This window comes from Oncorhynchus nerka, linkage group LG15 (assembly GCF_034236695.1).
Source record: "Oncorhynchus nerka isolate Pitt River linkage group LG15, Oner_Uvic_2.0, whole genome shotgun sequence".
In the NCBI taxonomy this organism is placed as follows: Eukaryota; Metazoa; Chordata; class Actinopteri; order Salmoniformes; family Salmonidae; genus Oncorhynchus; species Oncorhynchus nerka.
In genome coordinates, this window is record NC_088410.1 from 21,629,967 (window position 1) to 21,644,966 (window position 15,000).

Sequence of the window (15,000 nt, forward strand, 5' to 3'; positions counted from 1 at the left end):
CACCTAACTAAAGTTTATTATAGGGCCCTGTTTTGTTGTCTACATGGTTCCACCTAACTAAAGTGTTATTATAGGGCCCTGTTGTTGTCTACATGGTTCCACCTAACTAAAGTGTTATTATAGGGCCCTGTTGTTGTCTACATGGTTCCACCTAACTAAAGTGTTATCATAGGGCCCTGTTGTTATCTACGTGGTTCCACCTAACTAAAGTGTTATTATATGGCCCTGTTGTTATCTACGTGGTTCCACCTAACTAAAGTGTTATTATAGGGCCCTGTTGTTGTCTACGTGGTTCCACCTAACTAAAGTGTTATTATAGGGCCCTGTTGTTATCTACGTTGTTCCACCTAACTAAAGTGTTATCATAGGGCCCTGTTGTTGTCTATGGTTCAGTCTGTATGTCCTGTTAATCCAGTTTGTATGTTCTGTTAATCCAGTCTGTATGTTCCATTAATCCAGTCTCCATGTCCTGTTAACCTGTTGCTTCTACTCGGGACGCTTGCGTCCCAACTAGAGCTCTGGAAATGCAAATGCGCTACGCTAAATGCTAATAGTATTAGTTAAAACTCAAAAGTTCATTAAAATACACATGCAGGGTATCGAATTAAAGCTACACTCGTTGTGAATCCAGGCAACAAGTCAGATTTTTGAAATGCTTTTCGGCGAAAGCATGAGAAGCTATTATCTGATAGCATGCAACACCCCAAAAGACCCACAGGGGACGTAAACAAAATAATTAGCATTTCGGCGTTACACAAACCGCACAATAAAATAGAAAACATTCATTACCTTTCACCATCTTCTTTGTTGGCACTCCTAGATGTCCCATAAACACTATTTGGGTCTTTATTTCGATTAAATCGGTCCATATAAAGCCTAGATATCGTTATATGTAGACTGTGTGATAAACGAAAAAAACATCGTTTCAAAACGTAACGTCATTTTTTAAAATTCAAAAAGTCGACGATAAACTTTCACAAAACACTTCGAAATACGTTTGTAATGCAACTTTAGGTATTAGTAAACGTTAATAAGCGATAAAATTCATCAGGAGGCGATGTAAAGATCATTAGCTGTCCGTCTGGAAAAATGTCCGGCTAGAAACTCAACGAAAATATCCGGTCCTAGACCGGATTAGATACGGTGTCCTGTATGTGTTTGACCAAGAAAAAACTCGAAGGGAAATGACAAGACTCTAGACACCCTGTGGAAGCTGTAGGTACTGCAACCTCAGTCAATTAATTGTGGTTCACGTTTATCAATGGGTTCAAGTAGCGCATGGATATATTTTCCCCATTTTCAGTGATCAGTTTTTCCTGTGCTTTTCGATGTAAATGCCGTTCTGGTAAAGCCACAGCAGTGATTTAACCAGTTTTTTAAACGTCTGAGTGTTTTCTATCCACACAGACTAAGCAAATGCATATACTATATTCCTGGCATGAGTAGCAGGGCGCTGAAATGTTGCGCGATTTTTAACAGAATGTTCAAAAAAGTAGAGGGTCGACTGAAGAGGTTAATCCAGTCTCCATGTCCTGTTAATCCAGTCTCCATGTCCTGTTAATCCAGTCTGTATGTTCTGTTAATTCAGTCTTTCTGTCCAGTTAATCCAGTCTGTTTGACCTGTTAATCCAGTCTCCCTGTTCTGTTAATCCAGTCTGTATGTCCTGCTAATCCAGACTGTATATTATGTTAATCCAGGCTTTCTGTCCAGTTAATCCAGTCTCTCTGTTCTGTTAATCCAGTCTCTCTGTCATGTTAATCCAGTCTCTCTGTCCTGTTAATCCAGTCTCTCTGTCCTGTTAATCCAGTCTGTATATTCTGTTAATCCAGTCTCTCTACACTGTGTATTATCCTTAACCCTGGTGCCTCTACGTGGTTTGAGCGCTGCAGTATAATGGTGATATTACTCAACTGTGTGACCCTGGGCATGTACCAACCCTGTGAGAACATAGACTGCTCTTCAGACCGCTGTAAGGTACTACAGGTCAGTATCAATCACACACACACACACACACACACACACACACACACACACACACACACACACACACACACACACACACACACACACACACATACACACTTATACTGTTTAACTATGCAACCCTGTGCAAGGACCTGCAAGGATCTGATGTGAATACAGAGACACACAGTGTGTATAGCCTATGTATGAACACACACTGTACATGTAGGAATCTGTGTGTGTGTGTGTGTGTGCAGCCAGGTCACCTGTGATACAAGTCAGTATTTGACGTCCATCCATGTATGAGGAATTCGGGAGATGAGGTGGAAATTGTCCACTAGGGGCAACAGTGAGCACTGTTACCTTCCAGTAGGTTTTGCTTATACTTTTGTCATTGTTGACAAGGATTTGGGCTTTGTGGACGGGGATGGCGGATGGGATGGCGGATGGGTGGATGGGGGATGGTGGATGGGGGATGGGGGATGGCGGATGGTGGATGGCGGATGGGTGGATGGCGGATGGGGATGGTGGATGGCGGATGGCGGATGGCGGATGGGGGATGGCGGAAGGTCGATGGGGATGGCGGATGGTCGATGGGGGATGGGGGATGGCGGATGGTGGATGGCGGATGGTCGATGGGGGATGGTGGATGGCGGATGGTGGATGGCGGATGGTGGATGGGGATGGTGGATGGGATGGCGGATGGGGGATGGTGGATGGGCGGATGGTGGATGGGGGATGGCGGATGGCGGATGGGGATGGGGATGGCGGATGGCGGATGGGGATGGCGGATGGGGATGGAGGATGGTGGATGGGGATGGCGGATGGTGGATGGGGATGGTGGATGGCAGATGGTGGATGGCGGATGGCGGATGGTGGATGGCGGATGGGGGATGGCGGATGGGGGATGGCGGATGGCGGATGGTGGATGGTGGATGGGGGATGGCGGATGGCGGATGGGGGATGGTGGATGGTGGGATGGTGGATGGCGGATGGTGGATGGCGGATGGGGGATGGCGGATGGGGGATGGTGGATGGCGGATGGGGGATGGCGGATGGGGGATGGTGGATGGTGGATGGCGGATGGAGGGATGGTGGATGGTGGATGGCGGATGGTGGATGGTGGGTGGTGGATGGGGGATGGCGGATGGGGGATGGTGGATGGGGGATGGTGAATGGGGATGGCGGATGGTGGATGGCGGATGGTGGATGGTGGGGGGATGGTGGATGGGGATGGTGGATGGGGGATGGAGAATGGTGGATGGCGGATGGTGGATGGCGGATGGTGGATGGGGGGATGGTGGATGGGGGGATGGTGTATGGCGGATGGGGGATGGTGGATGGCGGATGGTGGATGGCGATGGTGGATGGGGGATGGTGGGGGATGGTGGGATGGCGGATGGTGGATGGCGGATGGGGGGATGGTGGATGGGGGATGGTGGATGGTGGATGGCGGATGGGGGATGGCGGATGGTGGATGGGGGATGGTGGATGGCGGATGGCGGATGGGGGGATGGTGGATGGGGGATGGCGAATGGTGGATGGCGGATGGGGATGGCGGATGGTGGATGGGGGATGGGGATGGCGGATGGGGGATGGTGGATGGGGGATGGCGAATGGTGGATGGCGGATGGGGGATGGCAGATGGATGCGGATGGGGGGATGGCGGATGTGGGATGGTGGGATGGCGGATGGTGGATGGCGGATGGGGGATGGTGGATGGGGGATGGTGGATGGCGGATGGGGGATGGCGGATGGCGGATGGTGGATGGCGGATGGTGGATGGTGGATGGGGATGGTGGATGGGGGATGGCGGATGGTGGATGGCGGATGGGGGGATGGGGGATGGCGGATGGTGGATGGCGGATGGGGGATGGATGGTGGATGGTTTGGTGGATGGCGGATGATGTGATGGTGGGATGGTTGGGGGATGGCGGATGGGGATGGCGGATGGATGGCGGATGGGGGATGGATAGCGGATGGTGGATGGGGGGATGATGGCGGATGGGGATGGGATGGATGGATGGGATGGCGGATGGTGGATGGCGGATGGGGGATGGCAGATGGGCGGATGGGGATGGCGGATGTGGGATGGTGGGATGGCGGATGGTGGATGGCGGATGGGGATGGGATGGCAGATGGTGGATGGTGGATGGCGGATGGCGGATGGATGGATGGGGGATGGTGGGGGTGGATGGGGGATGGCGGATGGGGGATGGCGGATGGGGGATGGTGGATGGTGGATGGCGGATGGAGGGATGGTGGATGGCAGATGGATGGATGGTGGGTGGTGGATGGGGGATGGCGGATGGGGGATGGTGGATGGGGGATGGTGGATGGGGGATGGTGGATGGTGGATGGTGGATGGGGGATGGTGGATGGCGGATGGCGGATGGCAGATGGTCGATGGGGGATGGCGGATGGTCGGATGGGGGATGGGGGGGATGGGGATGGGATGGTGGATGGCGGATGGATGATGGGGGATGGTGGATGGCGGATGGTGGATGGCGGATGGTGGATGGGGGGATGGTGGATGGGGGATGGCGGATGGTGGATGGGCGGATGGTGGATGGGGGGATGGCGGATGGCGGATGGGGATGGGGATGGCGGATGGGGGATGGCGGATGGGGATGGATGGATGGATGGATGGGGGATGGCGGATGGTGGGGGATGGTGGATGGCAATGGTGGATGGCGGATGGGGATGGTGGATGGCGGATGGGGGATGGCGGATGGGGGATGGATGGGGGGGATGGTGGATGGGGGATGGGGATGGTGGATGGTGGATGGTGGATGGCGGATGGGGATGGCGATGGGGGATGGTTATGATGGGGGGATGGTGGATGGCGGATGGGGGATGGCGGATGGGGATGATGGTGGATGGGGATGGCAGATGGGGGGATGGTGGATGGTGGATGGCAGGATGGTGGGATGGTGGATGGTGGATGGCGGATGGTGGATGGTGGGTGGTGGATGGGGGGATGGCGGATGGTGGATGGGGGATGGTGGATGGCAGATGGTGGATGGCGGATGGCGGATGGGGGATGGCGGATGGGGGATGGCGGATGGGGATGGCGGATGGTGGATGGTGGATGGTGGATGGGGGATGGCGGATGGGGGATGGGGGATGGTGGATGGTGGGATGGTGGATGGCGGATGGTGGATGGCGGATGGGGGATGGCGGATGGGGGATGGTGGATGGCGGATGGGGGATGGCGGATGGGGGATGGTGGATGGTGGATGGCATGATGGAGGGATGGTGGATGGTGGATGGTGGATGGGGGATGGTGGATGGTGGGTGGTGGATGGGGGATGGCGGATCGGGGAATGGCGGATGGGGGGGATGGTGGATGGGGGATGGCGGATGGTGGATGGCGGATGGTGGATGGCGGATGGTGGATGGGGGGATGGTGGATGGGGGATGGTGGATGGGGGATGGAGAATGGTGGATGGCGGATGGTGGATGGCAGATGGTGGATGGGGGATGGTGGATGGGGATGGTGGATGGCGGGGGATGGGGGGATGGCGGATGGCGGATGGTGGATGGCGGATGGGGGATGGTGGATGGGGGATGGCGGATGGTGGATGGCGGATGGGGGATGGGGATGGATGGGGATGGTGGATGGTGGATGGCGGATGGGGGGATGGCGGATGGTGGATGGGGATGATGGTGGATGGCGGATGGTGGATGGGGGATGGTGGATGGGGATGGCGGATGGTGGATGGCGGATGGGGGATGGTGGATGGGGATGGCGGATGGTGGATGGTGGATGGGGGATGGCGGATGGTGGATGGGGGGATGGTGGATGGCGGATGGCGGATGGGGATGGTGGATGGGGGGATGGCGATGGGGATGGTGGATGGCGGATGGGGGATGGCGGATGGTGGATGGGGGATGGCGGATGGCGGATGGGGGGGGATGGTGGATGGGGATGATGGCCGAATGGTGGATGGCGGATGGGGGATGGCAGATGGGGGGGATGGGGGATGGCGGATGTGGGATGGTGGGATGGCGGATGGTGGATGGCGGATGGGGATGGTGGATGGGGGATGGTGGATGGCGGATGGGGATGGCGGATGGCGGATGGTGGATGGTGGATGGATGGTGGATGGTGGATGGGGATGGTGGATGGGGGATGGCGGATGGTGGATGGCGGATGGGGGATGGGCATGGGGGATGGCGGATGGGATGGATGGCGGATGGGGATGGCGGATGGTGGATGGGGGATGGTGGATGGCATGGCGGATGGGGGGGATGGTGGATGGGGGATGGCGAATGGTGGATGGCGGATGGGGGATGGCGGATGGTGGATGGGGGGATGGTGGATGGCGGATGGCGGATGGGGGATGGTGGATGGGGGATGGCGAATGGTGGATGGCGGATGGGGATGGGGGATGGCAGATGGGGGATGGGGGATGGCGGATGTGGGATGGTGGGATGGCGGATGGTGGATGGCGGATGGCGGATGGTGGATGGTGGATGGTGGGTGGTGGATGGGGGGGGGATGGCGGATGGGGGATGGCGGATGGGGGATGGTGGATGGTGGATGGCGGATGGAGGGATGGTGGATGGCAGATGGTGGATGGTGGGTGGTGGATGGGGATGGCGGATGGGGGATGGCGGATGGGGGATGGTGGATGGGGATGGCGAATGGTGGATGGCGGATGGTGGATGGCGGATGGTGGATGGGGGGATGGTGGATGGGGGATGGTGGATGGGGGATGGCGGATGGTGGATGGCGGATGGGGGATGGTGGATGGCGGATGGCGGATGGCGGATGGGGGGGATGGTGGGGGATGGCGGATGGTCGATGGGGGATGGGGGATGGGGATGGTGGATGGGGGATGGTCGATGGGGGATGGGGGATGGCGGATGGTGGGTGGATGGCGGATGGTGGATGGGGATGGATGGGGGGGATGGCGGATGGTGGATGGGCGGATGGTGGATGGGGGAATGGGCGGATGGATGGGGGATGGCGAATGGTGGATGGCGGATGGGGGGGATGGCAGATGGGCGGATGGGGGATGGCGGATGGGGATGGTGGGATGGCGGATGGTGGATGGTGGATGGGGGATGGTGGATGGGGGATGGTGGATGGCGGATGGGGGATGGCGGATGGGGATGGTGGATGGCGGATGGTGGATGGGGGATGGTGGATGGGGGGATGGCGGATGGTGGATGGCGGATGGGGATGGTGGATGGGGGATGGCGGATGGTGGATGGCGGATGGGGATGGCGGATGGTGGATGGGGGGATGGTGGATGGCGGATGGCGGATGGGGGATGGTGGATGGGGGATGGCGAATGGTGGATGGCGGATGGGGATGGCGGATGGTGGATGGCGGATGGGATGGGGGATGGTGGATGGGGGATGGTGGATGGAATGGTGGTGGATGGCGGATGGGGGATGGCAGATGGGCGGATGGGGGGGATGGCGGATGGGGATGGTGGGATGGCGGATGGTGGATGGTGGATGGTGGATGGCGGATGGTGGATGATGGTGGGTGGTGGATGGGGATGGCGGATGGGGGATGGCGGATGGGGGATGGTGGATGGTGGATGGCGGATGGAGGGATGGTGGATGGCAGATGGTGGATGGTGGGTGGTGGATGGGGGGATGGTGGATGGGGGATGGTGGATGGGGGATGGCGAATGGTGGATGGCGGATGGTGGATGGGGATGGTGGATGGGGGATGGTGGATGGGGATGGTGGATGGGGGGGGATGGCGGAGAATGGTGGATGGCGGATGGTGGATGGCGGATGGTGGATGGGGGATGGTGGATGGGGGATGGTGGATGGCGGATGGGGATGGCGGATGGCGGATGGTGGATGGCGGATGGTGGATGGGGGATGGTGGATGGGGGATGGCGGATGGTGGATGGCGGATGGGGGATGGCGGATGGTGGATGGCAGATGGGGATGGTGGATGGGGGATGGTGGATGGTGGATGGCGGATGGGGGATGGTGGATGGGGGATGGCGGGTGGATGGCGGATGGGGATGGGGATGGTGGATGGGGATGGTGGATGGCGGATGGCGGATGGGGGATGGTGGATGGGGGATGGCGGATGGTGGATGGTGGATGGGGGATGGCAGATGGGCGGATGGGGGATGGCGGATGGGGGATGGTGGATGGCGGATGGGGATGGTCGGATGGTCTGATGGGGGATGGGCTGAATGGCGGATGGTGATGGAATGGTTTCAGAGATGTTTGATTGAACCTTTTACAGATGGGCTAAATCATGGTCACACAGAGTGTTTCTTGGATGGGGATGGCGGATGGTGGATGGCGGATGGGGGATGGCGGATGGTGGATGGGGGATGGTGGATGGCGGATGGCGGATGGGGGATGGTGGATGGGGGATGGCGAATGGTGGATGGCGGATGGGGGATGGCGGATGGTGGATGGGGATGGCGGATGGCGGATGGATGGGGGATGGTGGATGGGGGATGGTGGATGGCGGATGGTGGATGGGGGATGGTGGATGGGGGATGGCGGGTGGATGGCGGATGATGGTGGATGGGCGGATGGTGGATGGGGGGGGGCGGATGGGGATGGGGATGGCGGATGGGGATGGGGATGGCGGATGGGGGATGGAGGATGGTGGATGGGGGGATGGTGGATGGGGGATGGATGGATGGTGGATGGGGGATGGTGGATGGCGGATGGTGGATGGCGGATGGCGGATGGTGGATGGCGGATGGTGGATGGGGATGGTGGATGGTGGATGGGGGGGATGGCGGATGGCGGATGGGGGATGGTGGATGGTGGGATGGTGGATGGCGGATGGTGGATGGCGGATGGGGGATGGCGGATGGGGGATGGTGGATGGCGGATGGGGGGGGATGGCGGATGGGGGATGGTGGATGGTGGATGGCGGATGGAGGGATGGTGGATGGTGGATGGTGGATGGTGGATGGGGGATGGCGGATGGGGGATGGCGGATGGGGGATGGTGGATGGGGGATGGCGAATGGTGGATGGCGGATGGTGGATGGCGGATGGTGGATGGGGGGATGGTGGATGGGGGGATGGTGGATGGGGGATGGAGAATGGTGGATGGTGGATGGTGGATGGCGGATGGTGGATGGGGGATGGTGGATGGGGGATGGTGGATGGCGGATGGGGATGGCGGATGGCGGATGGTGGATGGGGATGGTGGATGGGGGATGGTGGATGGGGGATGGCGGATGGTGGATGGCGGATGGGGGATGGTGGATGGGGGATGGCGGATGGTGGATGGCGGATGGGGATGGCGGATGGTGGATGGGGGATGGCGGATGGCGGATGGGGGATGGTGGATGGGGGATGGCGGAATGGTGGATGGCGGATGGGGGATGGCGGATGGTGGATGGGGGGATGGCGGATGGCGGATGGGGGATGGTGGATGGGGGATGGCGAATGGTGGATGGCGGATGGGGGATGGCAGATGGGGGATGGGGGATGGCGGATGTGGGATGGTGGGATGGCGGATGGTGGATGGCGGATGGGGGATGGTGGATGGGGGATGGTGGATGGCGGATGGGGGATGGGGGATGGCGGATGGTGGATGGCGGATGGTGGATGGGGGATGGTGGATGGGGGATGGCGGATGGTGGATGGCGGATGGGGGATGGTGGATGGGGGGGGATGGCGGATGGTGGATGGCGGATCGGGGGATGGCGGATGGTGGATGGGGGGGATGGTGGATGGCGGATGGCGGATGGGGGATGGTGGATGGGGATGGCGAATGGTGGATGGGGGGATGATGGGGGATGGCGGATGTGGATGGGGGATGGGGATGGCGGATGGCGGATGGGGGATGGTGGATGGGGGATGGCGAATGGTGGATGGCGGATGGGGGATGGCAGATGGGCGGATGGGGGATGGCGGATGTGGGATGGTGGGATGGCGGATGGTGGATGGTGGATGGCGGATGGCGGATGGTGGATGGTGGATGGTGGGTGGTGGATGGGGGATGGCGGATGGGGATGGGGATGGGGGATGGTGGATGGTGGATGGCGGATGGAGGGATGGTGGATGGCAGATGGTGGATGGTGGGTGGTGGATGGGGGATGGCGGATGGGGGATGGTGGATGGGGATGGGGATGGCGAATGGTGGATGGCGGATGGTGGATGGCGGATGGTGGATGGGGGATGGTGGATGGGGGATGGTGGATGGGGGATGGCGAATGGTGGATGGCGGATGGTGGATGGCGGATGGTGGATGGGGGATGGTGGATGGGGGATGGTGGATGGCGGATGGGGGATGGCGGATGGCGGATGGTGGATGGCGGATGGTGGATGGGGGATGGTGGATGGGGGATGGCGGATGGTGGATGGCGGATGGGGGATGGCGGATGGTGGATGGCAGATGGGGGATGGTGGATGGGGGGATGGTGGATGGCGGATGGCGGATGGGGGATGGTGGATGGGGGATGGCGAATGGTGGATGGCGGATGGGGGATGGCGGATGGTGGATGGGGGATGGCGGATGGGGGGATGGTGGATGGGGGGATGGCGAATGGTGGATGGCGGATGGGGGGATGGCAGATGGGCGGATGGGGGGATGGCGGATGTGGGATGGTGGGATGGCGGATGGTGGATGGTCGTAAGCCTCTGATCTTAAACTTTAAAGGCTGAATCCAGCGATGGAATGTTGTTTCAGAGATGTTTGTTTGAACCTTTTACAGCAGTGGGCTAAATCATGGTCACACAGAGTGTTTCTTGGTAGTCAAACAAATCTCCTTTGAAACAAAAGTATACACCTCACACACATGGTTATGGCCTTATAGATATAGAGCTGAAAAGGTTCAAATGTTGAGTTTGCATCCCAATATTACACTTTACATACACTATGGTTGAAAGTTTCGGGTCACTTAGAAATGTCCTTGTTTTTTAAAGATTTTTTTTTGTCCATTATAATAAGATTAAATTGATCAGAAATTTGGTGTAGACATTGTTAATGTTGTAAATGACTATTGTAGCTGGAAACGGCAGATTGTTTGTGGAATCTCTTTTTTATGGAATCTCAATTATGCTAGCACAGCTGAAAACTGTTGTGCTGATTCAATTAGCAATAAGACTGGCCTTCTTTAGACTAGTTGACTATCTGGAGCATCAGCATTTGTGGGTTTGATTACAGGCTCAAAATGGCCAGAAACAAAGACCTTTCTTCTGAAACTTATCAGCTTATTCTTGTTCTGAGAAATGAAGACTATTCCATGCAAGAAATTGCCAAGAAACTGAAGAATAATACAACGCTGTGTACTTCATCTGAACAGCGCAAACTGTCTCTAAAAAGAATAGAAAGGGTAGTGGGAGGCCCCGGTGCACAACTGAGCAAGAGGACATTAGTACATTAAGAGACATTAGTACAAGTAAATTAGAGTGTCTAGTTTGAGAAACAGATGCCTCACATGTCCTCCTTGGATTAGCTAACACAACATGCCATTGGAACACAGGATTGGTGGTTGCTGATAATGGGCCTCTGTATGCCTATGTCGATATTCCATCAAAAATCTGCCGATTCCAGCTACAATAGTCATTTACAACATTAACAATGTCTACACTGTTTTTCAGATTCATTTTATGTTATTTTAATGGACAAAAAAATGTGCTTTTCTTTCAAAAACAAGGACAAGGTCTGTCCCAGACCTGCTGTTTTCAACTCTCTAGAAACAGCAGGAGTGGTAGAGATACTCTTAATGATTGGCTATGAAAAGACAACTGACATTTACTCCTGAGGTGCTGACTTGCTGCACCCTCGACAACTACTGTGATTATTATTATTTGACCATGCTGGTCATTTATGAACATTTGAACATCTTGGCCATGTTCTGTTATAATCTCCACCCGGCACAGCCATAAGAGAACTGTCCACCCCTCATAGCCTGGTTCCACTCTAGGTTTCTTCCTAGGTTTTGGCCTTTCTAGGTAGTTTTTAGCCTAGCCACCGTGCTTCTACACTGTAACGGCTTTCTTCCGTCGAAGGAGAGCCGGACCAAAATGCAGCGTGGTTAGTTCGATACATCTTTAATAAGGAAAAGACACGAACAATACAAAAACAAGAAACGGAACGTGAAAACCTATACAGCCTATCTGGAGAAATACAAACACACGAAGACAGGAACAATCACCCACAAACACACAGTGAAACCCAGGCTACCTAAATATGGTTCCCAATCAGAGACAACGAGAATCACCTGACTCTGATTGAGAACCGCCTCAGGCAGCCAATGCCTATGCTAGACACCCCTACTCAGCCACAATCCCAATGCCTACTAAAACCCCAATACGACAACACAATAAACCCATGTCACACCCTGGCCTGACCAAATAACTAAAGAAAACACAACATACTAAGACCAAGGCGTGACATACACCTGCATTGCTTGTTGTTTGGGGTTTTAGGCTGAGTTACTGTACAACACTTTGACATATCAGCTGATGTATGAAGGGCGGGAATAAATACATTTAATTTGATTTGACATTTCTAAGTGACCCCAAACTTTTGAGCGATGGTGTACGTCACAGAAGGCTGATATATAACAAAACCAGATTTTTGCATTCTTTTCAAAGTAATGTTTATTCATTATGGAATTGTGAAAAAATATTCATAACAGACCTCCCATGAGGCCACTATATCATTTGATTGCAGGAAAGGGCTACACCTATCCCAAACCTTAACCGATACCTTAAACATTCAGAATTAATGCCTAACCTTAACCCTTACCTTAAACATTCAGAGTTAATGCCTAACCTTAACCCTTACCTTAACCATTCAGAGTTAAAGCCTAACCTTAACCCCTTACCTTAACCATTCAGAGTTAATGCCTAACCTTAAACCCTCACCTTAAAAACATTCAGACTTAATGCCTAACCTTAAATCCTTACCTTAAACATTCAGACTTAATGCCTAACCTTTACCCTTACCCAATCCGTAACCGTAACCCTTACCCTAACTGTAACCCTTACCCTAACCGTAACCCTTACCCTAACCGTAACCCTTACCCTAACCATGAGTTAAGGCTTAACCTTAAGACTTCAGAGTTATGCCAAAACTAACCTTACAATTTGACTTTTGCAAAATGTGACATTTGAGAAACATGGATGAACATTACTTCTGACTTGAGAGCTGTTGATGTGTGTGTGTGTGTGTGTGTGTGTGTGTGTGTGTGTGTGTGTGTGTGTGTGTGTGTGTGTGTGTGTGTGTGTGTGTGTGTGTGTGTGTGTGTGTGTGTGTATTCTCCTGTATCCTCCTGCCCATATCTATTGGTCTTTACTGTGGATTTAAAATCTCTATGGGGAATAGGGGACAACAAGTGTCTTATATCACTGTTTACTGAATCTACCTCTCCCTCACTGCAACCCATGAAGAGTCAGTCTACAGGTTGACATTATTCAGCACTCTATGTACCATATAAACAACGTCACAGTCTACAGGTTGACATGATCTAATCTTCTATGTACCATATAAACAACGTCACAGTGTACAGGTTGACATGATCTAATCTTCTATGTACCATATAAACAACGTCACAGTGTACAGGTTGACATGATCTAATCTTCTATGTACCATATAAACAACGTCACAGTGTACAGGTTGACATGATCTAATCTTCTATGTACCATATAAACAACGTCACAGTGTACAGGTTGACATGATCTAATCTTCTATGTACCATATAAACAACGTCACAGTGTACAGGTTGACATGATCTAATCTTCTATGTACCATATAAACAACGTCACAGTGTACAGGTTGACATGATCTAATCTTCTATGTACCATATAAACAACGTCCACAGTGTACAGGTGACATGATCTAATCTTTCTATGTACCATATAAACGTCACAGTAAATCTAATCTTCTATGTCACAGTGTACAGGTTGACATGATCTAATCTTCTATGTACCATATAAACAACGTCACAGTGTACAGATTGACATGATCTAATCTTCTATGTACCATATAAACAACGTCACAGTGTACAGATTGACATTATCGAATTCTCTATGTACCATATAAACAACATCATTTAATAATAGATAATAATAGTAATATATCTAGTCTAGGTTCAGCATCCACTTATTGTAGGTGAGTTGTAGCTGTGTCTGGTTTTAAACATAATGTAACCTACCATTTAGCAGACTCTTTTATCTAAATCTGTGCATTCTATTGGTTCTTTCTGTTTTGTTCATGGTTTTGAAATGGCAGAGATATGTTGGTTGTGGTGGGATGGTGTTGTAGAGAGCCTGAGGTACACTATATTGGTTCCATCCATATGTATCAGCTGTGTGTGTGTGTGTGTGTGTGTGTGTGTGTGTGTGTGTGTGTGTGTGTGTGTGTGTGTTTGTTTGTTTGTTTGTTTGTTTGTGTGCGTTGTCAGTCTTTTTCTATCTGAATCCTCAGAGATGAAAAAAGACAGTTGAAATTCTTTGAGCCCTTCTGTCAAATTTGAGTGAGGGAGAGCGGGAGGAAGGGAGGGATAGAAAGAGATACCCTGTGGAAAGGTCAAGGAGGTATGACTTAGTTTGATCGTTGGTACTCGATCTTTACTGAGGGTCTCTCCTCGCTCGTTGCCTTCATTTCACAAAGGTCAAAGGTGAAGATTGACAGAGTTGTCACTTGACTTAACTACAGGTCTATGATCAGATTGCCATACCCCATTCTAATCTTCATCATTAAGGTGGATATAAAATCTGAACCTCTATCAGTGGACAGAGACTCCAGCTCTGTCAACTATACTGTGACCATACCAATGCTTTCAGCTCAGAACAACAAATAAATGGGTTGTATCATGCAGTTCAATTTCAAATCATGTTGCGTGCATTATTCAATTTAATACAATTACGAGCACTCTTTGAACCAAATAATGATTCTGTAATCCCTGGAATAAACAGCAGACAACAAACAGAATGTTGGAGTGGATGAATTAAGCCCAACAATAACAACAACAACAACAACAACAATATTAATGTCGACAACAGAAGCAGCAGAGATTGGTGATGCCTTTATACAGTTTTAATTAGCTGCTTGATTAGGGACCGTGGTTC

General features: G+C 53.6%; 1 protein-coding gene across 1 annotated transcript in view; it reads left to right on the plus strand.

The window, feature by feature from the left end:
• LOC135559803 (voltage-dependent T-type calcium channel subunit alpha-1I-like) overlaps positions 1-15,000 on the plus strand; it is a 171,064-nt gene that overhangs the window by 41,424 nt on the left and 114,640 nt on the right. The window contains exon 2 of the mRNA XM_065000682.1: positions 1,873-1,984. Coding sequence (XP_064856754.1) covers positions 1,873-1,984 — 112 coding nt within the window. The remainder of the gene's footprint in view (positions 1-1,872; positions 1,985-15,000) is intronic.